This window comes from Hyla sarda, chromosome 5, assembly GCF_029499605.1.
Source record: "Hyla sarda isolate aHylSar1 chromosome 5, aHylSar1.hap1, whole genome shotgun sequence".
NCBI lineage: Eukaryota > Metazoa > Chordata > Amphibia > Anura > Hylidae > Hyla > Hyla sarda.
The window spans coordinates 238784780-238812655 of NC_079193.1; the positions used below are offsets into that span (position 1 = coordinate 238784780).

A 27876-nucleotide genomic window follows, 5' to 3' on the forward strand; every position below is an offset into this window, starting at 1 on the left:
GATCTGTATGGACATACTTGAAAGTAGATATGCTGCCTACCAGGGTGTCCAATGTAAATGAACCCATGGGTAAAGAGGCCCTAAAATAAATGTATAAGTAGCAGTATACTGTTTAATATATAATATTATTCTAGTCAAATAAGTAATAAAATACAAACATTGATCTCAATATTAAAATGTAGCTTGCACGTATTTGATGAGAAGGTGGAGCAATGGTAGCCATTTAGGTGAGCCATAATATTGCTACAGGAGTCTCAGCTCTGCACATAAAACAGTTTAACTATAACAGTAAATCTTACGATAACCAATGGAACAAAATATTGAATCCTTCATTTATTCATAAAGGGTGATTACTAATTTATTATGTTTGAATGCAATTTATAAAAAAGAAAAGAAAAACCCCTGATAATTATTGGAATTCATTCCTAGATGTGCGGTGATTATCCCGATCAACATAGCCGAAAATGAATACTGCTCTCAAGATCATAGAGGAAGGAGAAAAACTGTTTATGAGACTCTTGTGCCAAGCTGTGGAAGGACAAAATGAAGAATTGTGTCTGTAATAAGGTCTGAATTAGCATTCTACATTCCCTAATGATTGAAGCTAGTAAAATGATTAATTTTCTGCAGCATAAAAGGTAATTGTGAATAGACAAATTGATTACTATTTAACTGCTGCCATAGGAGAGAGGTTCACATGCTTTTAGTTGAATGATCCTTTTTTTTTTATAACATGGGATTATGATAGTAAATTCAAGTTGTAGATGAAAAGTTAAATGTTCTATTTTATTCTGGAAAATGCATTTGTAGTTGTGACCTCTACTCTAAACAATGTAAGAATTTTTATTTTTACAATAAATGGTAGTTTTATGATGTCATTTGTCTAAGAATATACTTATGTGAATATAATGTCATCATGTGCCTAAAAGTTGCTCATGAACACCTGGTAGGTATGTTTAAAATGGCTTAGAGCCATGTCTTGAAAATCCCTGCAGTTCTTTGTGTTTTGGTTTCTGACTGCTTGACCACAGGCCACACTTTTCCTGCCAGTTTGAATTATTGTCATTGCTTACCTTGCTTGTACCAGTCATTCATTGATGCCTGCCTTGAACTTCTACACCACCTTCAGGACATTCTCTGTTGAGGATCCAGCCTGGGTAAATATAATAGCTCAGTGTACAAGGCCATGGAGACAGCTGAGTTGTGGCAAACATAACTAGTTCTATGGGAAATGCAGAGCCTATGATTGAGGACCCAGCGAGTTGTTCTGCTATTTCTGGGTTACTGGGAAACAAGCCAAAATTAGAAAGAACAACTTTATTTTGTTTCTTGACTGCTAAGGTGAAATAAAATGCCAACAATATACATAGATCAAATTCTGCAATGACTGCGTCTAACTATAATCTGATGGAGTATATTGGCATGTCTTTGGCCTATGTCATTGCATGTGAGTAGGTAGTACCCCAAGAATACACCAAGCCTTGATTTCTTTGGGTATTAGATGACACTTAAAAGGGTACTCTGCCCCTAGACATCTTATCCCCTATCGAAAGGATAGAGGATAAGATGTCTGATCGCATGGTTCCCGCAGCTGGGGATGCCCACAATCTCTCCTGCAGCACCCCTGTCTCTCAGCTGCACAGAGCGAAGATCGCTCTGTGGCTGATGGCGGGTGATGCAGGGGACGAAGTATCATGATGTCACGGCTCTGTACCTCATGACGCCACGCCCCGCACCCTCAATGTAAGTCTATGGGAGGGGGCGTGACGGCTGCCATGCCCCATCCCATAGACTTACATTGAGGGGACGGGATGTGACGTCACAAGGGGGCAGAGCTGTGATGTCACAATACTCCGTCCCCTGCATCGCCTGTCATCAGCCACAGAGCGATCCTCGCTCTGCGCAGCAGAGGAACGGGGGTACTGCAGGAGAGATCGTGGGGGTCCCCAGCGGCAGGACCCCCACGATCAGACATCTTATCCCCTATCCTTTGGCTAGGGGATAAGATGTCTAGGGATAGAGTACTCCTTTAATAAGAGATCTGGTTGTACTTTGTACAGGTCATCAGTGTCTTCTTCTGGATCAACAAGGGAAATAGAATTTTTATTTCCTCACTACCATACTTTTCTTTGGAAATTACTTATTATATACAGTAAATGTGTTGTATACCACAATGTCAATTTAATGTTGCTGTCAGCAAATAGGCTAACCCATGATCCTTTGGCGAGACAGTTACAGTATTTTCATGGACATCACAGTAGCCCACTGTCTGATCCTTCTGCATTCACTGCTGTGAAAACACAGGGTTTATAAATCAGAACGTCTAAATGCTTGGTTTCAGAACAATGCAATGACATACAGTTCACTATTTTGCAATACAGTTACCAACTTATATATTACGTATCTTCCATACCATATTACTCTCAGTTGCTTAGGCCAGTATAGTATTAGCCAAGTCTTAAGAGACTTTGTAATGCTGGGTTCACATATGTCCAGCGTCCGGCATAGTTTTCCTCCAGCGTGCACTGGAGGAAAACTGATGCTAGAACTGATCCCATTCATTTGAATGGTACAGTTCACAATCATCTAGCATCTCAATTTAGGATAGTTGGACACGCCAAACGGCACTGGACAGGGGAACGTAGCTTGCTGTGTTCCCCTGTCCAGCAACAATGGACACCAGATGCCATAAAACTGATGACAACTGATGCACATTATCATCAGCTATAGCATCAGTTGCATTGAGATCTAGGCTGAGTTCACCTATGCCAGATGCCTGACATAGGTGAACCCAGCCTTACTTATGTGATACAGATAGGACATGGGCTGAGAGCTCCTTTGTACTTGCCACCTAATGATACAAAAACAAATGTACCTAGGAGAGTTGAATGCTAATGCTGGCCCTAGGCGGATCATGTAACAACTGTTGGGATTTTGCAAATTAAATTATATATTTCATTTTTTTAATTACTGTGTGTTTTGCCAAAGTATTGACCATCTTTTCCTTGTGGATGATTCAGAATATAATGCATATAGCAAAAAAAACAAAAAACAAAAAAACACTAGTTCGTATGAAGGACATTCATGTGTTGATTCTGCAGTGAGAACAGGACATTGATGATGATGTGAGGATGGAAACAGAAATAAACGAATATCAAACCTTACAATGCAAGGATCCTGAAAGTGTGATACACAAAGATCGTGGTGGCACACATACAATGGTGGTGGCCCAGCAGTCTAACCAGTTTACACATGAATCATAGACAGTTTTTCTAACTATTGTATTTAAATGAAGTTTTCCAAGCAGTACAACAGCTCTCCAATCAGGGCTCTAGCTATCATGAATGCATGGAGTGGGATTATAATTGGGCCCGGGATGGCAGGAAAAACAGCTTTAACATGCTAAAATGAGAAGCCTACATGAGTGAATCTACAGAACAATCGTGCCAAGGAGGCATGATATTTTGGGTGAAAGCCATGGCCCAAAGTTTCCCTGGGACCCATGAGACTTTTGTGTTACGCCATTGAATGTATTGTATGGCAACAAAGCAGCTTTGTGCTTTACTTTGAGCCACTTTCAGTAATGATGATAAGCAAACATTATGCAACTAAACACACTGATGGGGCCGAATTATGAGAACTCTCTAAAAAATAAAATAAAACTGTCTGGCAATAATAATGCAAGCAATCATAGTTTTTACCAGATCCATAAAAAAATAAAGCTGGGCTCTGATTGGTTGTTATGAGCAACAAAGACAATTTTAGACAGTTTTATATAATTGATATATGACTTTTCTAGTGGGCCATAACTTGTGTTACACTCTTTGCTCTTGTGCTTTTTAATCCTCTAGGGTTTCTGTGACATTATCCTACAATTGTATTATTACTGTCTTTATGAAAGTAAAAAGGCTGGAGGTTAAATATTACATTCACAAACTGCACAGCTTTGGATTGCAATTAAAACTTTTACTAAGACAGTGCCAGCAAGGAAAAGAACATGTAGGACAGGTTGCATTATGTAGCAATTTAAATACACATTTTTGATAGAGAAGCAGTTCTATGAAAGGCACCTAGAACTACTTCTATGAAAACTATGATCACTGTATCACACGCTTATCTCACTTCTTTCTATTCACCCCAAATACATGATAGATGGAAAAAAAAAAAAACTCTAAGGCTATGTTCACACAGTAAAAAATTAAAAGGAACATTTTTTATGTAGGCATTTTTGTGCATAATCTACAAAAATAAGTGTTACCCGCTTTATTGCTGATATGGCTGATAATGCAGACATAAAATAAAATACACCACTGAATTTTACACTGTGGGAACATAGCCTAAACATATACCCCTTTCGAAAATGTGAGGTTTTTTATTCCACTGCAAAAAATCTCAAAATTGGAGGCTGTTGTTATTTACAGGTTTTTTTTTTTTATGACGAATGTGGTATAAACAAGTATGGTTGCTATGCTTAACTCTTAAGAGGCCACCATGAAAAAACAATGAGGCTAACTGTATTATATTATAGTTATATGAATAAGTTGACTAAGTTTTAGTACTCTGACACGTTGAATATACTCACTGTTAAAATTTGATTCATATATCGGATATCCTATAAGCACAAAGCCACGTAACTAGGTACACAGAAATAAAGATAAACAGAACTGAGTAGATTTTTAATTTTTGCAGAATTGTTTTATAGAGATTTTTTTTTTTAATCAAGGCCAACCTATTGAGAAATAATAACTCAATGTATAAATTATGGAATATTTAGTTATAAATAATAAAGTGATTCTTAATAATAAATATACAATTTCCTTAGACTGCAGAGATATTTTCTAATTACACAAATATTAAGGATACTGTACTATGTTTTTACCCTCATTACTAACCATTATTTTTACCATATAATTTTATGAACAAAGCATTTTTAGACATTTATTTTTATTATTATTATTTATTTGTCCAGGTTTCTTTGTTATAACCATGTAAATCCTATTCTAATTTTATTAAGGGTATTCTAACTTGTATTTGGCACTTATCTATGTGGTTTACCTGTACTAAACAAAACAATGCTGTTAATATATTTATATATAAAATATTTATATATTATTAGAACACAAAAGTATTTTGACTATTAAGTAATCATTGTGAAAAGATAATATCTATCATTGCTATTTTTCTTTTAGTTTTAAGGATTACACAATTATTATACCATACTAACTAATGTAAGCAATGTTATATAACCTTAAACAATCTTACCTCATAAAGAGATAGCGCTTTAAGAAAATATTATTGTGAATTTATGTTTAATTACATTCTATGTAGACAAATTATCTTGAGGTCTTGTGTTAGGCTCAGTTCACACACTATATAATCAAAACAAAAAAGGTGGTAAATTACCGTAGGTATAAAAATCTACCTTTTTACTAATGATGTGTTCTAGTACAGTCTATAGAAAAAAAGTCTATCAGTGCACACATTGTTGAAAAAAACTGCCATGACTCCAGAGTTAAAACTATGGCTGTTTTTTTTTAACAATGTGTGCACTGACAGATGCTTTTCATAACCTTTGATATAACAAATTATTAGATTAAAAAAACTGCTGGTTTTTATACCTATTTTATGGCTGTTTCTGTTTTGATTTTACAGTGTGTAAACCCAGCCTAACACTAAAGAGAGCAAATTGATATCTTATTTTCTAGTAGACTATCTGAATACAGTTTAAAAATGTGCATAAAATATAAACCTTCTTAAATAGGACTAACAAGTAGGGAAAAAAATCACTTATTTAACAGTAAAATTACCTAAACAACATCTTCCCCAATTAAAAAAACATTAATACATGACATTTCATGTGATAATAAATAATTGAAGTTCACAAAGTGACCATAATATGGAAGTTTTCTTTTCACGGCCTACAGAGATATTTATGTATGCTGCTACAACTGGTTGTAGATTATGTAGCATTTAGTTTTATTTGGGCCTATTTTAGATAATAATGAAAAGTAGAAAATGTAGTTCACAGCTATGTGGATAAACCAGTAGGGTATATGTTGCTTCATTTACTTTTTTTATTCTTTGTTTTCATATATTTCTTGTTTTGCCAAGTTGTTATTTGGTGTTGTGGCATAGGTTTGGTTCTGTATTCACTTGGAATATGTTTCTCGAAAATATTAGAAATCCAAGATAAACAAATATTATTCTGTTCTGTAAATACAGATTATATTTTATAAATTGATCTATGTATATTATGCTTTAAAGGTGATCCCACTATTAATTGAATGTTAATATTGCAGCTTATAAAATATTTTAGTCAATGAACATAATGTGTTTTAAAATATAATAAATTACATATCTTATTTCAGATCTCCTTTTTTTTTTTATATTTGCTTATGTATAACAGATATGTATAACATAAGCCGTAGATATTAGATGTATAGAGTATAGATCCCTAATTCCAAAACCCTAACAAGCTACAGTACTTTAAGTAGTGTTAATTTAACATGGGGATTTTCCTTTCCATAACTCATATTACAACTTACACTATATATATATATATATATATATATATATATATATATATATATATATATATGATATATCTGAAAAATTGTTGCAGCACAAAGGTTTTAGAATTGTAGAAAAATTATTTTATTCACCCATGTTCCAGAACCACACAATGTTTCAGTCAAACATTAGAATCTCTTTCTATTTCTTATGTTGGATTGCAACATTTCTTGCTTCTGATTTTTTTTTAAAACGTATGGGGTGCTTAAGAGGTACTCCGCACCTAGACATCTTATCCCCTATCCAAAGGATAGGGGATAAGATGTATGATCGCGGAGGTCTCGCGGCTGGGGACCCCCACATTCTACCATGCGGCACCCATCTGTAACGGCTTCCGGAACCGCTGGAAAAAGCTGAAAGCTGTCACGCCCCCTCCCATAGACTTGCATTTAGGGGGCGTGTGTGACATCACACGGGGGCGGAGTCGTGACGTCACGATCTTATGTCCCCGTGGTCGGGATGGTATTAGCCTGAGGGCCTCCAGCGGTTCCGGAAGCCGTTACAGGTGGGTGCCGCATGGTAGAATGCCGGGGTCCCCAGCGGCGGGACCCCCGCGATCAGACATCTTATCCCCTATCCTTTGGATAGGGGATAAGATGTCTAGGGCTGGAGTACCCCTTTAATGATTTTTATGAAACACTAATGACTATTAATTTCATATTTCTTCAATATTATTTTAAAGGGGTATTTAAGGAAAAAAAATATTTCAACTGGCTCTAGAAAGTTAAACAGATTTGTAAATTACTTCTATTAAAAAATCTTAATCCTTCCAATAATTATCAGCTGCTGAAGTTGAGTTGTTCTTTTCTGTCTGGCAGCAGTGCTCTCTGCTGACATCTCTGCTTGTCTCGGGAACTGCACGGAGTAGAAGAATGTTTGCTATGGGGATTTGCTTCTACTCTGGACAGTTCCCGAGACAGGTGTCCTCAGAGAGCACTTAGACAGAAAAGAACAACTCAACTTCAGCAGCTCATAAGTACTGAAAGGATTAAGATTTTTTAATAGAATTAATTTACAAATCTGTTTAACTTTTTGGAGCCAGTTGATATATATGAAAAAAAGTATTTTCCTGGATAACCCCTTTAAGTATCCTACAGATATTCTCCAATTGTTAAACTAACATTGTAACTGCCTTTTCTAAACTACCTAAAATAGAATACTCAAATTCTTGTTTAGGTAGTTTAGAAAAGGCAATTACAATGGAGAGGCTAGGAATAGATCAATAATGGAATAACCTCTGTTTTATGTACTACAGGAATAGATTGGTATGAATGTTCTGTGTGTGTTTTCTTTTCCTTTTTTTATTTCTTCCCTTTTTTCTCCCCCTGGTTTCTTGGGATCTGGACCCTTCTTGTATTTGTTGTATGTATATATGTTTTGCCTTAAAAAACAATAAAAGAGACTTTGAACAAAAACTAACAATGTAGATATGAAGAAACTAAAAACATTTATCATGTTATCTCTCTTAAAATGTTAAAGGGACTCCAAAACACCTCCTGAACCACATTAATATATAAATTGTTCAAAAGACGCTGATTCCGGATCTGTAATTTTTATCTTTCTACTCTCTTGCTTCCCCCCCTGCTGTAAGCCTGCAAGCGCAGAAGTCTTAGTAGTCATTTCCATTAGCCTATGTTTACACAGTGTAAAATGTAGTATATTTTATTTTATGTGTGCATTTTTGTCCATAATGAATTTTTTTGTGACCACAATTTTGCGGATTATGGCTGAAAATATGTGCGTAAATTTTAATATGCCACAAAATTTTACACTGAGTGAACATAACCTGATATTGCTAAACATAGTAGTCCTCTCTATGAATCAGCATGCTCGATTTGCAGGCTTACAGCGGGGGAAATGCAAGGGAGTAAAAAGATAAAAATTCCAGATTCAGAATCAGCATCTTTTGAAGTATTTACTGGTTACTGTAGTCTAGGGAGTTTTTGGAGGTGACTGAGTCCTTTTAACTACAAAACCGATATAATATTTAATAACAGAAGCTTTAAATTAACTTAATTTAAACAGTTTTATATTTTATTTATTTATTTAAATGCAAGTGTGTATATTGTACTGATTTATTGAGTAATAAAAGGAAAAATATATACTTGTGTCTATAAATGAATTAGTTTATTATAAAATATTTTAATAAATTAAGGTTCACTTACGTGGAGATAGATAATTCAATTTGTTACTTAAATCTGAATTTATATGCAACTGCACCAAGTAAACTACTACTAGTTACATTTTTATTTTTGTTTTTTATTTAACCAGAGTTTATAATTTCTGAATATTATGCAGAAGGTGAGATTCATTTTTTTATATAATTGAAAATAGCAAAAGAAAAAAAGCCCAAGATTGCCCACAGAAAAATCTGGATAAAAGGAGCACAACATAAAACATGTTGATATGTTATTAATTATACTTTGTGAATTATTGCAGTCTTTATTTCCATAGTGAAGAGCCTAGGCTAAGATATCCTGGAAGATCAGTATCTGTTTTGAGCTATCAACACAAAAAACTAAAGTGTGGGAATCATATTGTTCAGGAATCAGGACCATGTTTCAAGCAGTTTATTGCCTTGGAGTTGTAATGTAGTATAATAAATGTTTATAGTTTTCTTTTTAATTTGTTGCTTTTTTATCACTCAATATGCTAGAGTAAACAAGGCTCAAATTACAAAATATATAATTGGCTTATTCTAATTTTGTATGTATTTTTTAAATCCTAAAAGCAGACACAGGATTGTGTATTTATTCCCGCAAAAAAGATAATGCAAGTGAAAAAAGATAAAACATTCTGGTAGGAATCAGATTTACTACTTCTAATAAGCACTATAGACATATTCAAAATAGAATTTACATGTCTGTGAATACTACTTAATCCTTGATGACTGTAGAGCAGCATATTTTGTACTGGTTTTTATGAAGAAAAAAAATTGTATTAGAATGCCAATAAATAATATGGAATAGAGAGGTTCTAATGTGTTAACTAAACTTTATATAAGATCCTTTTATTTCACTACAATCACTTAAATGCTATGCACTATATGTACAGTATAATGCAAAGTGCTTGTTACCTACTGGATACTGTTTTCAGTGTATATAATATGTGCAGGAGACTTCCGTCAAGCTGACTTATTTCTGTATCTCTTTTGTTTTCCTAATGTGGAACGTCAACCCTTTCACCGAAGCAATGATAAAAGAAAATGAGAAAAATAAATGTGAACTTTGAGAATATGTGTTGGTTATTAGCAATTAATTTTCTCTTTATTGATGTCACCTAATAGGGAGAAACAGAAATAAAGAAGTGAAATTATTCTTGAGAAAATTCTCTATTCTGTTCAGGCTTTTTTCATAGGTAAAATACGTGTTTAGCTGAATTGTACATCTTACATTAGATTCCCCAATAATTATAGTTGGATCACACTGCGTAGGCAAACGGTTATCATGTGGCAGTTATTCTACAGAAAGTAACAACGTAAAAAAACACATTTTGTTTTCCTTTTACTTCATGTGACTATGACCCAGTAAGTATTACTCCACATATTTGGTCACTTTTATCATATTATGGACAAATTTCCCTATATACAAAATACCAAAAAGTGCAATATTATAAATTAGAGGAGTTTGCGAGCACAATATACAAACATTATCTTTTATTGTACAGTGAAGTTAACATGAAGATTTTTTTTTATTCACAGCTTCCTATGATGAACACTTTAGAGTGAAATTTTTTTTGACTGTGAGTTGCTTTCCATCCATCAAACTATTTCTCCATACATTTTCTCTTTTATATTGAATGACTGTCCACATAGCAGCTACAAATATTTAAATAAAAGGATTTTTTTTACAGACAGATACTTGCACATGTATAGCATGCTATCGTCCAAATAAAAATGTCACAATTTTGCCTGCATTGGAATAAACAGCACTGGATTATAGCAAACAAAAATTGCTAAGAAAAGGTCACAAATTCAGCTGTATCTTGCTGTACAAAATTGAATAGGGTTTTTTTTTTATCTTGAGTACCCGCATAATGTTATAAATATTACAGACAAGGATACTGTAATAATACACAGCATTTTGGAATGCTAAACTCAGATTATTTAGTACTGTATTAGAATCCTTACAAACAGACTTCAAGTTTATATCTAATTTGAACAAAGCCAGCAATTATTTTGGACAAAGAAGTCATTGTTTTTACACAAGTTGAATCATTTCATATCAAACACACACAGCTTTTGTTTGCCTGTGTCCACTTGTTATCCAATGAATTTTGAATAATGTTTAAAGATGAAAAAGTCCATTCCAGTCAGTTTAACTGCTGAAAGTACCATGCACAATCTTGAAAATACATCTCTTCAGCATCCACAAGTCTCTGCATTTCTGCTATAGGAGAGGGCAGTGGGAATATGGGTTAGGTCACTGTGATAAATTCAAAAAAAACTGTACAAGAAATAGTACAACACTTGAGGAGAGGAGTCTTGGAGAGTTTTGTTTTTGTGTTTTCAATTGCACTCAGTTTATGCCAATTTCCTTGTTTTCCTCAATAAACCTTGTGAATGGTCGTTTTACAATAGAATCAGAGCCCAATTTGTCCATAGTAATGATAGGAGGGCTGCTACCAGTACGTGATCGGTCCATCCCACTGGACATGTTGCTTAAAGGTGGAATTGCACTTCCACCTAAACTGACTGGAAGCTGGGGAATGCCTCCGTTCTGTATAACAGAAATTTCATTGTTTTTCATAGCCAGCCCATTTGTGATAGCAGCAGCATACTGATTCCAAAAATTGGGGTCAACATTCATCGCTCGAGCTGCCAAATCTTTCTGAAACATTTCAGAAAACTTCAGTGCATCTCCTCCTAACAAAGCCATGGGGTTTTCCACAGAAAGTCTACGACCACGTCTTGCTGGAGCATTATTCCACATGTGAGTCCCCATATGGACCTATGCACAGAAAAGACACAAAAAACAAAGCTTATAGGTTTTAGTATATTCATTGTATATAACATATAAAAAAAAGAAATGAGTTAAAACATGAAAAAGCAAAAAAGCAACAAAATGTGTTAGTTAATACACAATTGACATATATGCATGTCCCTATAAAATGCCATCATATTTAGAATATTTATGCAGAAATGAGGCCTATAATACAACATAGTAACTCTTATAGATAATACATTTAAATCTATAAGGTGACATCTAAGCCTGAAAATACAAATTAAGTACTTGACTAGTTAACTCAATAATTTAGCCTTATGAAATTCATAATCTGGCCACAGTTATTCATTTAATATTTTTATTTTAGATTACAAAAATAGGACTCGCAATTCTTCAAAAATGCCTCTGTGAGGTCTGCAATTACAGATTGCAGGTGCAAAAAATAACAAAGCCAAGCATATCTATGTCTACCACAGGCATTCCCCTTCTACATAGGTATATTGTGAAACAAGAAAACATACAGTAGCAGGCAGCACAAACAAAGATCATTTTACATTAATAAAAAAAATTATCTGTTTTCAAAACCTCCAGAATAAGAAAGTCATGCCATGGCTTGTTCAAAATCCAGATGGCTGAGGAAACCTGCCTTATATCTAGAGGGAGTTGGCAGCACTGATGAACCCTGTATATCTAAATCCCATAAATATTTTATTCACCAATGGCAAAAATAATAATTTAACATTTTCATCTATCTACTAGATACATATTTGAGACCTTTTATTTGGAATAATTGTATTGTTAAGATGTTTCCGAGGTCAAAGCAAAGGCAAAAACAAATTAGTTAAAAATTAAAACAAGGGAACTACCCAGAAAAACACTGAGGGTTTCTACGAACTACATATGTCTATTTAAGTCATGTTTTTGTAGCTTTACAAATATTGTTCCATATTCATATGCAGAAAAGTCAATCTTACACTTTGTAGGATAATTTTTCAAAGTCTCTTTGAACTAAATATCCATTAAAAAGGGGGTAACAGCTTCAGTCAATTAGGTGCTCGTGGAATGTTAAGATTTTAGACTCTAGGGAAGATTACATTTGCCAATTATTCCTAATGGAAGAGTCTCCAAGCTGCATAATGATTCTGCACAGTTAAAAATTAAAAAAAAGAATTTTTGGAGATTACAACAAATTAACACACCATGACGTAGCACGTTTTGTCTACTAAGTCAGTTAAACATTCTAGACATAGGGGGAGATTTATCAAAACCTGTCCAGAGGAAAAGTTAACCAGTTGCCCATAGCAACCAATCAGATCTCTTCTTTCATTTATGAAAAAGCCTCTGAAAAAATGAAAGAAGTGATCTGATTGGTTGCTATGGGCAATTCAGCAACTTTTGCTCTGGATAGGTTTTAATAAATCTCCCCCATAGTGCTGAAAATGATCAAAAAGAGTCAGAAGGTTAAATCCCAAAAACAATAGCACACATTTGAAAACAACAATACAAAATCATGCAGCTATACAGAGAAAAAGAGTAACTTAATATATGTAAAGCAAAGTCAATATCATAAAAGTTAATAGGAAAGAAATATGTTTTAATTAAATGGTCATAATGATCATTCCAAGTATGAAGAGGTTACTTAAGTGACCTGTGCTTATTTTATATTATAGTTCTTAGAATAAAATTTAGGATGTAAATAACATTTTGTTATAGGGAAAACAAGCAAAAAAATTGACTATAAAGAAAATAGCTGTGATGATTTTCTTCCTTACTGTTTTTGTAAATGTCAACTAATGCCACATACAACCAATAATATAAAAATAAGTCCTTAAAGTATTTACTATAATGTGCTCACGATGTAGTAAATGTGCCTCTGGGGTGTTTTGCTACAAAAACAGAATTTTGCAGATATTAAGGGCTTGAGGATTTAAGTCAGTGTCATAACAGAACTGTTGTATTATATATATTATAAACCTTCAGCAGTTTCACCTACTTGTTTGGAAAATCTCACTTTCATAGAGGGTGTGAATATATTCACAGGGACCTAGTAAACTGCAAAGTTTACAAAACTAAATGGAAATTACAGCTGCATATGGTTTATAGACTATATTAATGATCGTTCAAGGGCTCATCTGCAGCATGTGCCTACAGAGTTCTCATAAGTTCAAAGCATTTGGGCACAACTATGCCTGTTACGTCTTGGCAGCCTTTAGATCATGTCATTTACTTTAGAAATGACAATGACATATAAATCTATACAAATTCTTAAACTTTGTAAATGTAATTGACTGACAGCTCTTTTCCCCAAATCCTTATGTTTTCTTTTGTATGACTGGAGAGATTTCACCTTACCTTAAGATTCCCTTTTGTGGTAAATGCTCTACCACAGATTGTGCAACCAAATGGCTTTTCACCAGTATGAGTACGTTCATGTATCTGTAGTGCACTTGCTGAAGAGAAGGTCTTCCCACACGAATGACAGTTGTGTTGCTTGGGAGTTCGTCGTGGAGGGGGTGCCAGCATAGGAGTGATGCCTGGGCTCATCGCTGTCTGTGGTGCAGCAGGAACCTGGATTCCAGCTGGAAGGTGAGGACCTTCACCCAATGAGATCGGCTTGGTGTGACCATTCACTTCCATTTTGATCATGGCAGGCGCTGTGCTGGTGACCAGGCTAGTAGTAGTTTGGCTGGGACCTAGAGTAAAGTTGGGTTCAAATATCTGAGATGGGAGCTCTTTCAATTTGTGTGTCAGTAAGTGTTGTTTTAAATTACCCATAGTGGAACACCCACGATTGCAGACTGTACAAATAAATGGCCGTTCTTTAGTGTGGCTGCGGTAGTGAATTTCCAATGCACTTTTGCAAGCAAAAGGCTTGCCACAGATATTACAAACAGTACTTTTAAACTTACCACGTTCTCTGCTCAGGAACAGCAGGCTAAAAGGGCCCTCTTCTTTGATGATTGGTCTCACAGGGTTCGTGGATGTCAGATCCAGTGCACCTTCAGTCTCTGGGGCAGGCAAGGGACTGTCGGGCTTTTCTGTCTTAAGCTGTAGTTCTGGTGGCTCTTCGTGGTTAACTACGTGGGGGGATTTTGATCTGATGCTTTCACTATGACTATGGGCAGGTGACAAAACCTGCATTGATGAGGTCTCAGACATTGCAGGACTGCCTGCACTTTGGCTCTCAAGATCTCCTGCACCAGAAGACGAATCGTTGCTTAGGCGATCACTTTCTCCTGATCCATTTTCCAAGTTTTTTAACCCAATAAATTGCTGTGCAGTCATAACAGAGTCAATCATTTTCATCTGATTTTCTAAAGCAGCAATACTTGAAATGACAGTGGGAGGAGAGGAAGGTGATGAGTCAGAGTATGGTATCAGAGGCTTAGAAGGATCATTTGCAGTATCTTTCATGTCTAGATCATCATCCATTGAATTATCATCAAAATCCTCATCATAATTGCTCAGTGTATCAAGATTATTTTCATCATAGGAAAGCTCAGAGTCCATTGCATCTTGGAAGCCCTCGGGTAAGGGAGTATTAGGAATCTGTCCACCCATATGCATACGGATATGTTGCTGCAGGACAACAGCATTTGTAAACTTTTTCTGACAAATTGGACATGAATGCTGAACTCTTAATGGAGGTTTTGCCCGATGAACACCAAAATGAGTTTTCAAATTTCCCTTAGTAGTAAAAGCACGTCCACAAATTTTGCATTTAAATGGTCTCTCTCCTGTATGGGTTCTGTAATGCATCTTAAGAGCACTCTGACAGCTAAGCACTCGATGACAAATGACACATTGATTTGGATCTGTCATCTTTTTATCAATGTTCTCAACTAGCTGTTGCAGTTTTGATGTTTCCGATGTTTGCATAGACTCTAGAAGACCACCAAATGGAAATTTTGCTTTGAACTGGTCTGGAATGGTTGGAAGCACTGGATTTGGGAGGCTTGTTGATATACTGGTGTCTGTTAGTGTGGGAATAGATGTTGTCACAGGAGAGGATATCTGTCCACTTGCTGGCTGTTCAGCTGTTCTTGCAGCTGTAAGAGAAAGGACAATGGGTTCCGTTTTTGGGACAGTAGTAGTGGCTGTCTGAGCAGATTGTGGAGATTCTGCTGATGTTACCATGCATGTTTCAGTATGATTTATTCTCGGCGACAAAGAATTGCATTCACTTGATGCAGGAGATGGCCTTTGAGGTGATCGGTTCATTGGGGTAATGCTTGGTGAATCACCATAGCTGTTAACACCTGGTATTGTAGGAGGGAGTTGCAAACCAATTGATGTTGGGATTGTTGGCAATACTGGCTTACTATCTAACCATGTTGTTACTGGCTTTTCAGGTGGAAGAGACATTCCATATGGTATTCCAGAACTAGTTGGGACATTGTCAAGATATTCTGGAACAGGATATGGATTCATCTGAATATGGGGATACTTTTCTTTATGTCTCTGAAAGTGAACTTTTAGATTGCCTTTTGTGGAAAACCGATTTCCACATATATTACATTTAAAGGGCCTTTCACCTGTATGAGATCGCAAATGGATCTGTAAAGCACTATCGCTTCCAAAGACCTTGGCACAAAATCTGCATTTATGTTTAAAAAATGGGTCCTCAGAACTGGACTTGGTCTCAAACACTGATACATTAGGTGGCTTTCCCTTACGATGTTTCATAAGTGCAGAAAGGGGATCTAAAGCATTAGCAGTTGCAGCTATGCTTACAAGTGGATTGGGGAAGATCACACTATTTGAAGAACTCTGAGGTAGAAGTGGGCTTGGCAAACTGGAAGGTGAGGTGAGGATATTTCCATGTCCAATGGATGGAGGAGTAGATGAGCTCTGAGGATAAGTAGTATTGGTGGTTGTATTGGGCACAGGGCTAGGTGTTACAGATGTCGATTTAGCATTAGTTAATAAGGATGTGCTTGTTTCTGTTGGTGTACAAGAGACAGAACATGGGATATTTGGGGTACTTGCCCCAGAGGCAGGCTGTGATGTGTGTGGTGGATTTTCGAATGATGGTGGTTGATTGTTAGATACTGGTCCTGCAAGGGTGGGTGGGACTACAGGTGTTAACTGAAGGCTTGGATGTGCAGCAAAGCTCTGCAGCTGACTGGGTGTTGGAATTGGAGGATTTTGTGCTGGAACTGAAGAGGTCAATGGAGGACGTAGTGGCTGACGATTCATCAGTGCAACCTGACTGCGTATTTGTTCAATGAGCTGCAGCTGGTGGATCTGCTGCTGTTGCAGTGCCATCAGCTGTTCTAGAATCATTGGAATTGCCATAGCTGTAGCTGCAGTGGCGGCACCTGTACCACCGATGCACCGTGCATTCTGTGAAAACTGTGCTACTGCCACTTTTGTACTTTGAAGTGTCTCTAATGTAACATTAGTGTTTGGCATGTTGTAATTAGTTATGGAAGATGGATCAGGTATCTGAGGTAGAGGAGTAGAAGTGTTTGAGGCTTCTTGATTTGGAAAAAATTTTTCTTCAGTGGTTTCAACTTCCATGGGTTCCTCTTCCTTTTCTGCTTCTTTTATATCACAAGTTTCATTATTTTCTACCTGGACAGCTTCCTCTGCAGTCTCGCTCTCTGCGTGATCACTTGAAGAGCTTGCAGGAGATGGTTCAGGAAACTCTTCAGAGGCCGGTGCTGCTACATCATCATTTACAATCAGCACAAGTGGGTTTTTAGTGCAGGTCTTTTTGTGCTCTAAGAAGTCAGTCCATTTAAAGAATTCAGCACAGCATTTTTCACAAACGTTGGTCTCCTCACTTCCACTTCGGCTTTCATTCCCGCTGTCCCCATCATCTGGTCCTTCCCCAGGTACTGCTAAAAGCAAATAAAAGACTGCATAAGCTATTAAGCCAAAAGATAAAGTACTCTACATTAGAAAATTTTGCACAAGTAAAATCAATACTTTTTATTTTGTACAAATTACCCCACTTCAACAATTTTCTACGACTTCTTTTACCTAGCTAATATTTTTCTTTGCACGATCCATCAAATTATGAAGCTCTATCAATTGTGGATACTGCTCCTTAATGAAATTCCATAGGAGCCATTGATTTCCAATATTTTCATACAATTCACAGCAACCTTGTCTGTTGGGTACAAATCAGGCTTTTGATGGGCTCATTAGGATTCCCCTTTAGCATCAAGCTTCCTAATTTCCAGCAAAATTATAGATGCCTTTGCCAGTTCAGTTAACATTACTAAACTAATCTGTAACCTTTGAAACTTGAAGCAGTGTCTGACAACTCCCTCTTATACACATATGATCTCCGATTTTTTATATACTTTGCCTTTGTTCCTAACTGAGACATATTAGATTTCTGTTACACTCTATTACGGCTGGATCAGTGAAATTACACCTATATTTGTGGATATTTCTATAAAGGCTTCCTCTCATACAGCTCAATAAGAATAAAAACCTACCTATTACTTAAGTAAGATAACTATTAGTAGATCTGGTTGTGCTCTTTCGTACTTAACGCAGCAAAGCCATAAGATCTTAATTACATTAACCTTTGTCCTAAGCTCAGAGAACTGTTTTTAAATAAAATCAAAGTTCATATATATGCAAACTACTACCCTAGCTGTAAATGGATATATGCTAAACACGATGTGAATTGTATTGTCACTAGTAAAAAAAAAATACCTGACACTTAACTGCTAGTCCTCTACAAAAATAATTGATGCTGCCAAATGCCATATTTCGTTAGCAGGAAACTAAAATTACATGTTATTCCGACACAGCATTGAGTTCACAGATTTGTGAACAAACTAAGAATTACATATTTAAACTAGGTTTCGGCTGACATGTTTAAACATAAGTATGCTGCAGTCAGACACACGTTTTGCACCTATTTTCATCTATTCTTATAGAAAGGCTCTGTAAATTATATGCTTGTGCCATTGTAGAAAACCCACTAATTGGTTACACATGTTTAATTACTGTTGTAGGCAGTCACTTCCTCTGACTTGCGTTACCCTCTTGTGCTGAATAACAAGCATGTTTAATGAACAGAATTCTAATTCACACCTGATCAAATAAATAGCTGTGCTGGAATGAGAAATGAACATATAAAAAAACATTTCTACCATTCGAAAAGCTGCTCAGTAGGAATGCCCACTTATTGCTCAGTAACTTCATATTGCCTCTCTGCATATTACAGGAATATTCTTTTTTCTTTTCTCTGGCACAACAGACAGTAGTAGTCAGAATGCATAAGGCTGAGTGGCTAAGATAGAGACATTTAACGTATCACTATTAAAGGCATATTGCTTATTTATTTTAACGTACTTTCACTATTCTACAATCTACAGCTTTTTTCTCAGTTGTTGCCATTTTAATGCTGCTATCAAAATACTTATTTACATATAGAATTATTTTTCTTAGTTCTTAATCTTTTTTTATATATCCTACAGATATTTCCTGATAATTATACCTAAAATGTAGAAATGGGCAAAATTAACAACATTTTACCATTTTATCGGGCTTAAATATTGACTCGTAAATTATTAATATATTGATTAATAGAAAATAGCATAATTAGAAGTTTTTTCTTCTTCTGTGAAATGATTAATACATTTAAGTGAACCATTATTTACAATAGGTAGTAACATAATAGTATAATACAAAGTTTTAATCACAAGGTTAATGTTCAATAATAATTTTAAACGGACAATCTTACAAAGTATTTTAAAAAAATATGTACAGAATATTATACTAGGATATTTAATTTACATGGTAAAATTGTAAACATTTTTACTTTTTTATATTTTGCTGTGTACTTTATTTTGTATACTAGAATTTGTTATACTTAAATCTATACATTATTATAGCATTATGTATTTAAATTTAGACCTAAAAGACTTACAAAAATTTTAATATAGTATAGGCTGATAAAATATAAATAAGGATTGTATGCATCAATTACTTTGGCAGAATTTAATATCTACCGTGAGGTGGTTCTATTTTTTCCTACTATACAGTTATAAGTCATGAACTTTAAAAACTGCACAAAGCCTACCAATATATTGAAGGTGAAAACTATTTTACTACTTGAAGTCTACTTTTGGTTCCCTTCTGCAGTAATGTTCTGTGGAGTAATGGGAGCAGCTGTGGGGCACTTTTTTTTTTTAATCAAACACACTATCAAGTTCAGAATCGGTCACTGAGAATTGGCTTTTTTACAGCAGTTTAAAAATACAAGAGGCATGTTTCTCTTCAAGTGGTTTCCTGTAGAATTGGATGAATTAACACTGCCTGGATTGTTTTGATTTTTAATGTATTCTGGTGAAACAGTAGTGTGCTGAATTACCTCCACGAACGTGGACACATAAATCATCAGCTGTAAACATTATATGCTTCCAAATATCAATATCACTAACTGTGAAACAAGTGGATAGTAAATGCTTATTATGGAATGATTACTTAGTGTCAACATTAGACGGACTGACAGACAGACTAATAGATATGACATAGATAGATATGAATTAGATAGATAGAAATAAAGATGGATAAAAGCATGTTAGGAAAATAATGAAACCACACAATGGCAGAAATGCAATGCACCAATGAGATACTAAATAGTTAGAATATTAAAAAGAAAAACGGCACACAAGAAACTCTATTATTACCAATTAAGCCTTGTTCTAAAGCCTTATACAAAAAAAAATATACACATTATAGAGGTCTGTCCAGAAACGACACAATTAATTAGCGACCCACCTATGTGTTAAATGCGTACGTTACTGTCCAACGCAAGAAGCAATGCTGCGAATTAGAGCAGCCACTGAAATGACATCTTGCAATTACAATTTACTTTAATGTGTAACTTTAAGAATAAAGAAGGTCTCAGCAAATACAGATATTGAGGTATCCTGTATTCCCCATTAAGTTAAGTAAAATATGAGTAAGTGAGAAGTGTCACACACACCAAAGAACATTATGCTTAGCAGGCCTGTTTAATATTTTATTGCTGCTCCTGTCCTTAATGGACTTGAGACTTGAAAATTAATGGCTGAAACTGAAATATCAGTTCCAAACTGCACGTAGTTCGCTTAAAAGATGCATTTTTTCCCAATTGTTTTTTTCATGATGAGGAAATTGGGAACTCTAACATGTTGCAAATCTTTCACAAAACAGGACCACACAGGACCTTGTAGTAAAGCGGATAATGCATGGAGTCTAATGCATACTGAATGCTAATACTAAATATAAGGCAGCATATGCTTCAAGAGCATGCAGAGCTTGACTATGGTCATTTTATTGAATTATTTCTCTGATGGTATTGGACTGCTTTTAGTATTATAACCAATAATTCTACACCTTTACAAATTTAACAATATAGAAAATTTGGATAGATAGCAAGACAGATGGATCTGCAGGTTGAAGATCACTGGTGCTGACCCATTTAACTTGCATTTCTGAGACATACCAAACATTACACCAAGAAATAAGATCTGATGCTGAGTGGTAAGTTACACAATTATATAAAAATGATATTCTAAGAAAAGTCTGCATTAATTTTTATGTTGACTTATTAATCTTTTTGTTGATTGTCTTATTCTTGTCAGTGAATACTATTACCCTCTATTTATGAATGAATGATAATACAATATATAACTATTTATTATAGAACACACTACATAATATGCCATGGTTCTAAGTTACACCAGGGTATATCACATAAAACATAGTTTACCATGACTTCTATTAGAATTGTAATTTTAGTTAAAATATTTGAGTTAGATTGGCCTGTTTTGTGGATGTCTAATATGAGAACTGCCTATATACAAACACAGTCCCTCTACTGCTATATAGTTTGACTCTTGTCTTTAGTTGATATGCTCATGAAAATAACCTGGCTCGCTACATGGATTCAGGATAATCTAACAGCCATGTTCTTCTTTCTTTACATATACCAGCATAAAGGTGTGTCCTCTGTCTCTGCAAAGTATATCAGAACATATAAGTGTATACATGAAAATCTACTTCTTATGGTACAAAGTGACTTCCCTATTTCTGAACTCATTTTACAGAATTCTAGAAAACAGTTTGAGAACATTTTGTTTTCTTGCAAATTAATTCTTTTTAACTCTTTATGATGTCTGTGATTCCCATAAAAGAAGATGAATTATCGGATACAGAGCCCAAGCTGTGAAACAGGAGGAGACAAATAGAGACCCCTACTGTGTTCAACAATGTAGTTGAAATTCCAGACTCAATAGAAATTTTTGCCCTCTTTCAAACGCCACAATGGCTGTCAACACGACAGTGAACAGTGGAGGGCACTATTGCTATGCACAATGTTATGGGCCTAGCATATTAAGATTAATCTATTCAGTGGCCTAAATCTCAGAATTTGTTAAGTAACAACCACCTGTGGCATAGTCACCAAATGTCTTCTTGTCTTTTTTCCCTTCTTTTTAGTTTAGTAATCATGAAAGCCATCCATTAGCTACTTAAACACTGCGCATGGAGACCAGCTTAGCATCTCCAGTATCATTAGCAAATATGCAGATTACAATGAAACGCATTTAACTATATAGGAAGGCTTTTATTTCACATGGTTGTTGTTTGTTCAGTTGCAGGATAAAATACTAAAAATCGTGATATTTTCAGTATGAACCCGTAGTATACACTTGTATGATAATTTAAAAACTAGAATCTTTTCATTTCCAAAAAAAATATTTTAATGTCGATACTAAAATGTAAAATCTTGTTTTATTTTCAATTCACAAATCAGTAGTTTTAATTGAATTCAGAAAACTCCATTTATTAACAATTTATATATCATTGTGCCGTTTTTACTACTCTTTTATCCTTAGTCATATGATCTATACAATAAATATTTTCATTTAAAGCTTATTACTTATGACAATTCCTTCAGGGGACACAATATATTAGACAGAGCTTCAGGCTCCCTATTAAATTAGACTCGGAATAATTTTAATTAAATACAGTCATGTCATGTAGTTTACTCAGAAGGGGGGGGGGGGGCACAACGTACATGGTCCATGGTATCCAAAAGCACAGAAAATGTGTTAACTAACCGTACAGGTTTCTCCATTTCTGTACAATACAAATCAGCTTTTGCATTGATATCTATGGAAATTGTGAATAAAGCTGATTTGTTCAAATAGTAAATATATTATTAGTATATTACTATAAATGATATACGTAAATATACCATAACACAATATATTATGTTATGAAGTATATATATATATGTATAAATATATATATAAATATATATATATATATATATATATATCATCATTTGTAAGTTGTAAAGGTTTTAATTAAGAATATATCTAAATCTATATATATTTAGATATATGTGTGTGCATGTATTTTCTTAACAAGATTGTATTATATATAATTTCTTTTATACTTGATCAAAATGTATCTAGCTTTTTAATGCTAAATTATATGATCAGTTTAATAAGCTTAAAATATTATATTTATTATTTAAGTTACCAGAAAATATTTAATAGCCTACATACCTAGAAATGTACCCCTGTACATGTATATTCAGCAATGCTGGAAACATATGACTCCCTGTTATAAATTCCTATTACAGACATCACATACTGGTGTGTGTAGCATGTAGCAGGATCTCTAGGTAACACTCAATTCTAGTGTTAACACTTATCACAACTGAAGCAACCATGCTGCCAAGGTCAACTGCACAGATGTACTAATTGTATTATGAGCTTGACATCTAGTGGCCACCCCTGGCAGGGCAAAACAGGCAAAGGTTAAATCAGCCAGCCTTGTCAAAGCACTTCTAAACACCCACCCTCAGGGACACGCCACTGGAAACCTGTTGGCACTTCATGCAGTCCCACCTTTTCAATGTCACCAAACAAAACGAATCTCTAGTGTATGCTGGGCATTAATGCTTAGAATTGAGACACTTAATAGTCTGTCCTAAAAAGAATTTACACAGAGCGGTGTTGTACACTAAAAGAAAAAAAAATCCTTTAATAAGATATATTTCTATATTATATAATTTAAGTATAAATTATTATTTATTGCAACCAAAAAAAAAAAAAGTATCATAGAGATATAACAATTCACCTAAAAGATGTAACCGCCACATGTAGTGCATCTTACTGTGACTTCTTATAATATTCCTTCTTTACTTTACATAGTTAAAGAAAGCCACAAATATTAGCTAACAAATATTATAAAATACATGTAATATTTTAAAAGTATAAATTTTTAATTCAGTGATACACATTTAAAACTAATATTAAGTCTTAATTATGTTCCTTTTTTTTTTGCCTCACAGCAAATGTTCAATTGGAAATTGAAGCATCCTTCTGCTCACTAAGATCAATAGGAAGAATACAGTAGGATTAGCTTCATATTATGCAGAAACCTGACCCAGTTTTGCCAGATTTCTCTTCTACTGAATATAAAAATAACCACTTGTTTAACAAATGTGTAAGTTAATGGTGTACTTTTCACCTCTGTAGTAGCTAGTGAAACCGCACAACTCATCCAAAAACAATCACTCATGTGTAAGTTTTTTTTTTTAGGGTAAAGACTATAGCATCTCATTGTTATTCAGCGTTCATCAGAGCCCCAAGAATGATGGTTGACTCGAGCTGGAACATAAAGCGAGCTAAAACTCTTTTAATGTCTAATACTGGCTTCATCTTTTAACTTGCAAAAAGAACTAAATATATAGTGGAAGCTGCAGGAAAATGCCATTCATACTGCAATTGTGTGTTATATTGTATATGTTTGTGTAAGAGAAAGCAAAGAAATTGTGACAAGGTAAAAAAAAGAATATATATAAATATATATATATATATATATATATACATATGTGTGTGTTTATATTTATTTATGTTAGCCTTATTTTAGACATGATTTTATACTGACATCAACATAAAGAAAGCACGTAATAAAAAAACTAGAATTTAATTTCTGATCCCCAATATTTTGTGTAGAATTAAGCAATTCATTGATGAGTTTTCTTTAAAAAAAAAAATAAATAAATAAATTACATTGGAGTAAAATCCAATTTATTTTATCCTTACAATGTATTTCTGTCATTCTGATTTTTATTTTTTATATACTTTCAGTTAAATAGCTGTTTAATTTTGTCAGGACACAGGTGACAATTATAGCTGGAGAACAGGAAAAGTAAAGCGAAGAAACGGAAAAATAAAATAAAAAGAAAATATGTTATAAAAATGTGTCTACGGATGGATATAGTTATTAATTGGTACAAGTGATATGTAGATACATAAAACAGAACTATTAGCACAAAGTATAAATTGTCGCTGACACTGTCATTTGACAGAATTCATGAATTTCTCACATTCTGAATTAACTACACACAATATCCAAATCAGAATTTTAGAAATACACAAATCATTGTAAGGGATTTTTTCTTTTTCTTGAGGAATCTATAGCTTATAGTATCTCCTGGTGCTAAGTCTTTAAAAGAATCCCATAAAGTTTATTTAATCGAATCCAATATTTTAAAATGTAACATTTCTCTGGATTTAAATGTTGCTCTTACTCCTTCTCAGTGCAGTTAATTCACACAGAATATTATATATAATCTAGTTAGATATAGTTTATTTTTTAAGACTACAATAAAAGATTTAAAGTTATTCAGATCCCTCAATAAGCAAGCTTCAAAAAAATCCTCGCTGGGCTGCAATGTAGCCCCTTTGATGGAAAGGCTGTCTTTCTCATTCCATAGAAATAAATCCATTCATTTGATCGTGTAGTCATTGAGTGCAATACAAAACAAACCAAGTGTAAGAAATGCTAAGTGATGAAGTAAACAAAAAAACATTTCCATGACAAAAACCTCCTTTTGCCCTTAATCTACAGACCATATGCAAACGTTTCTTTTAGCATATCTCCTTCTCTAATCTCTAGTGACACAGCTACACAGATAAGACTCACTGTTAGCCATAAAAACAGCTTCCAAGTAAGATACTTTCTTCCCAAATCCAGGAAACTCTTCTGAAGGCTGCTCACAATGGCTTGTTCTGTTTAACGGAATAAAAGGGAGCATCTGGGAATCGCAGCCTCAAAGGACGAGCACCAAGCAAGGCCTGTCTTCCCCAACACCTCTCCTCTATCATTAGTGAGCATGATATGGCTACTTGGAGGCAGGAAGCCCACCAGATTATCTCCTCTCATTTAGGTAAGGAGGCCCTGACCAGCCACAAGGTCTCTTATCTTAGGAAACTTCATCAAATGGGACGAGGAAGTTTTACACTATTTTGCTTCTCCATGACTCCTACTATTAATAGCAACAAATAAAAAAAAGCTGGAAATTATAAGACTTAAGAAAAGTGAAAAGAAGTATAAAGCCAGTGACCGATAAACAATATAAAATGTCCTGGCTGTGGGATAAAGAAAGCTCCATGGGTTTGGGTAAATGATGCTGCCCGTGTGGATGAACTGAGACTGTATGGACAGTAGGTCCAGGGTCATCAGTCCATGCAGGAGCTCCCTGTGTCCTCTATGGGATAAACTACTGTTTCCTAATCCCCACCTCCCCCTGTCCCTTGTAACCTTTTAACCACATGCATGTGGCTTCCAAAACAACTGCCTGCCCAAGGGGTCCCCTCACCTTTGGCTGAACTTGGGAGCAGCTCCCCGGCAGAGAGGGCAGGGGCAGACATGGAGTGCGCCTCTTCTTGTGTGTGTGTCTGAGACATCAAGAGAATGCAGGATGTTTCCGGAAAGGCTTTCACAAGCCTCGATCTTTCTCCATCCCCAAAACAAGATCAGCAGAGCCCCCTCCTCCTCCTCCCTTCTCTATTCCCCCAGTAGTTGCAGGGAAGGACACAGACTGGGATGGTACAAGCTCCTGCTGATCACTGGAACTTTCCCTCTCTCTTGTATCCCATGTACTCTAACAAGGAGAGGTCACTTACACCTACTGTAGAGGGCACTACCCCCCTGCCACCAACACACAAGCCCTGTACATCCCAACAACACCAGGCGCTGTGCTCCCAGCAGCCACTGCTGTGCACTATTGTCTTCCCTGCAGGTGCAGCCTCCTGGTCACTTCTCTCCAGGCTTTAGAAAGAATGTAACCACTACAACCCAAACTATAAAATACTTTTCTCTTCTGACAATGCTGGAATGTCCTCAGGCAGTAAACACAGCACAGTTGTCTTTATATGCAGATGTAGCAGAGATGATTTTGTCAGACCTGTTTCTTTTGTGTTCCCTGACAACTCTTGAGTTAAGCCCCTGATAACATGTCTTGATATCACAAAGAGTTCTACCAAATGACAAACTTGGCCCCACAAAGGTGTCAGTGCCAGAAAACAATTGTCAGCGTCCTCTATTTACTAATAATATGTCTTTATTTTGTTGTTGATTGTTACAATAAATAATGAATAAAGTCTGCCCAATAATACTCTACATAGAATGAATAGGACTTGTGCTGCTGGACTTTTCCCATCTGACCGATGCAGAGTCTATCTGGATAAGTGGGAAGAAAAGTGCATTTTGGTAAATAATAGGTTAGGACCCCCGAACCCCCCACTCACCGTTGCTGTCAGTGAGCACCTCGGTGCTGCCGATCTCCTCGTCCGATCTCAGGTGCTGGGGCTTGGCTTGCTTACGACGAGACATGCTGCTGCTGCTGGGAGCTGGGACTCGTCGCTGCTATTTTGCAGATACATCAGTGGCAAATAAAAAAAAATAGTTCACAAATAGCCGAGTTGGAAAATGAGGGGAATGAGCCGGTGCCGGTGCGGGGGCCAGTGCGCATGTGCCGGTATAATGGTGAATAATACACAGCGATTATCTGCTGGGGGCGGGGGAGAGGGATGGGCTCCGGCAATTAGCTGCTGTCTCTCCTCCCGGGCGCACACACAGGCACGAAGGTCACATCGTCGTCGGGTCCCGGGCACACGCCGCGGTTCTGTGACCCCTGGCGTCCTCTGTTGTGTCTTCCAGGGATGTCAGGAAACTTTTGTGGCCGTGCACTCGTCCCCGCCCCCCGGCTCACTCTGCGCTCTCATCCCCTGCACTGCTCTCTGCTTGGAGCCGACTAGCCGCAGACCTCCACGATCATATCCGCCGATCTCATCGGGACGATTACCTTGCACTTATGTATGGATTTAGGTGGCGTTCCCGGGGGGTGGGCACTTGTGAAGGGGACAGCTGGAGCTCTCCAGAGTTGGGCACTGACTTTGTGGCGCGGGCAGCGTCCTGTCCTCTGTGGTCCATGTGAGGAGCGCACTCGGCTCTCCAGCTGCCAGGGAGGGGGTGGGCTCTGCTGTGGGTGGTGGAGGAGATGGGAGGGAAGCCAGGTTAGGAGAGGAAAGTGCAGCACTTG

General features: G+C 35.9%; 1 protein-coding gene and 1 long non-coding RNA gene across 9 annotated transcripts in view; one reads left to right on the forward strand and one right to left on the reverse strand.

The window, feature by feature from the left end:
- Nucleotides 1-27876, forward strand: part of LOC130273900 (uncharacterized) — a 126850-nt gene that overhangs the window by 88465 nt on the left and 10509 nt on the right. For all 3 annotated transcript variants that reach the window (XR_008844170.1, XR_008844172.1, XR_008844171.1), the window contains 4 exons: nt 430-567; nt 23836-23990; nt 24086-24326; nt 25527-25719. This is a non-coding gene — a long non-coding RNA (uncharacterized LOC130273900). The remainder of the gene's footprint in view (nt 1-429; nt 568-23835; nt 23991-24085; nt 24327-25526; nt 25720-27876) is intronic.
- Nucleotides 10211-27767, reverse strand: SALL3 (spalt like transcription factor 3). 6 transcript variants are annotated; one of them, XM_056521393.1, is made up of 4 exons: nt 27083-27766; nt 14423-17356; nt 13866-14206; nt 10211-11519 (listed from the first exon to the last, which is right to left on the reverse strand). In XM_056521393.1, the coding sequence occupies exons 1-4, from the start codon at nt 27165-27167 to the stop codon at nt 11088-11090; spliced, it is 3792 nt and encodes a 1263-aa protein (XP_056377368.1). In that variant the 5' UTR covers nt 27168-27766; the 3' UTR covers nt 10211-11087. The 6 variants fall into 6 exon arrangements, with proteins under 6 accessions (XP_056377368.1, XP_056377367.1, XP_056377365.1 ...); XM_056521392.1 differs by having other exon boundaries at nt 14423-17359; XM_056521390.1 differs by lacking the exon at nt 27083-27766 and adding an exon at nt 26152-26309 and having other exon boundaries at nt 14423-17359.

Coding starts and splice junctions, on each gene's coding strand:
- SALL3 (XM_056521388.1), bottom strand. CDS start 26,239: ATGTCTCAGACACACACACAAGAAGAGGCGCACTCCATGTCTGCCCCT. Junction 17,357..26,151: donor GCTCCCAAGTTCAGCCAAAG/GTGAGGGGACCC, acceptor TGCTTTTAGCAG/TACCTGGGGAAGGACCAGAT. Junction 11,520..13,865: donor CCACAAAAGGGAATCTTAAG/GTAAGGTGAAAT, acceptor TTCTGTGCATAG/GTCCATATGGGGACTCACAT.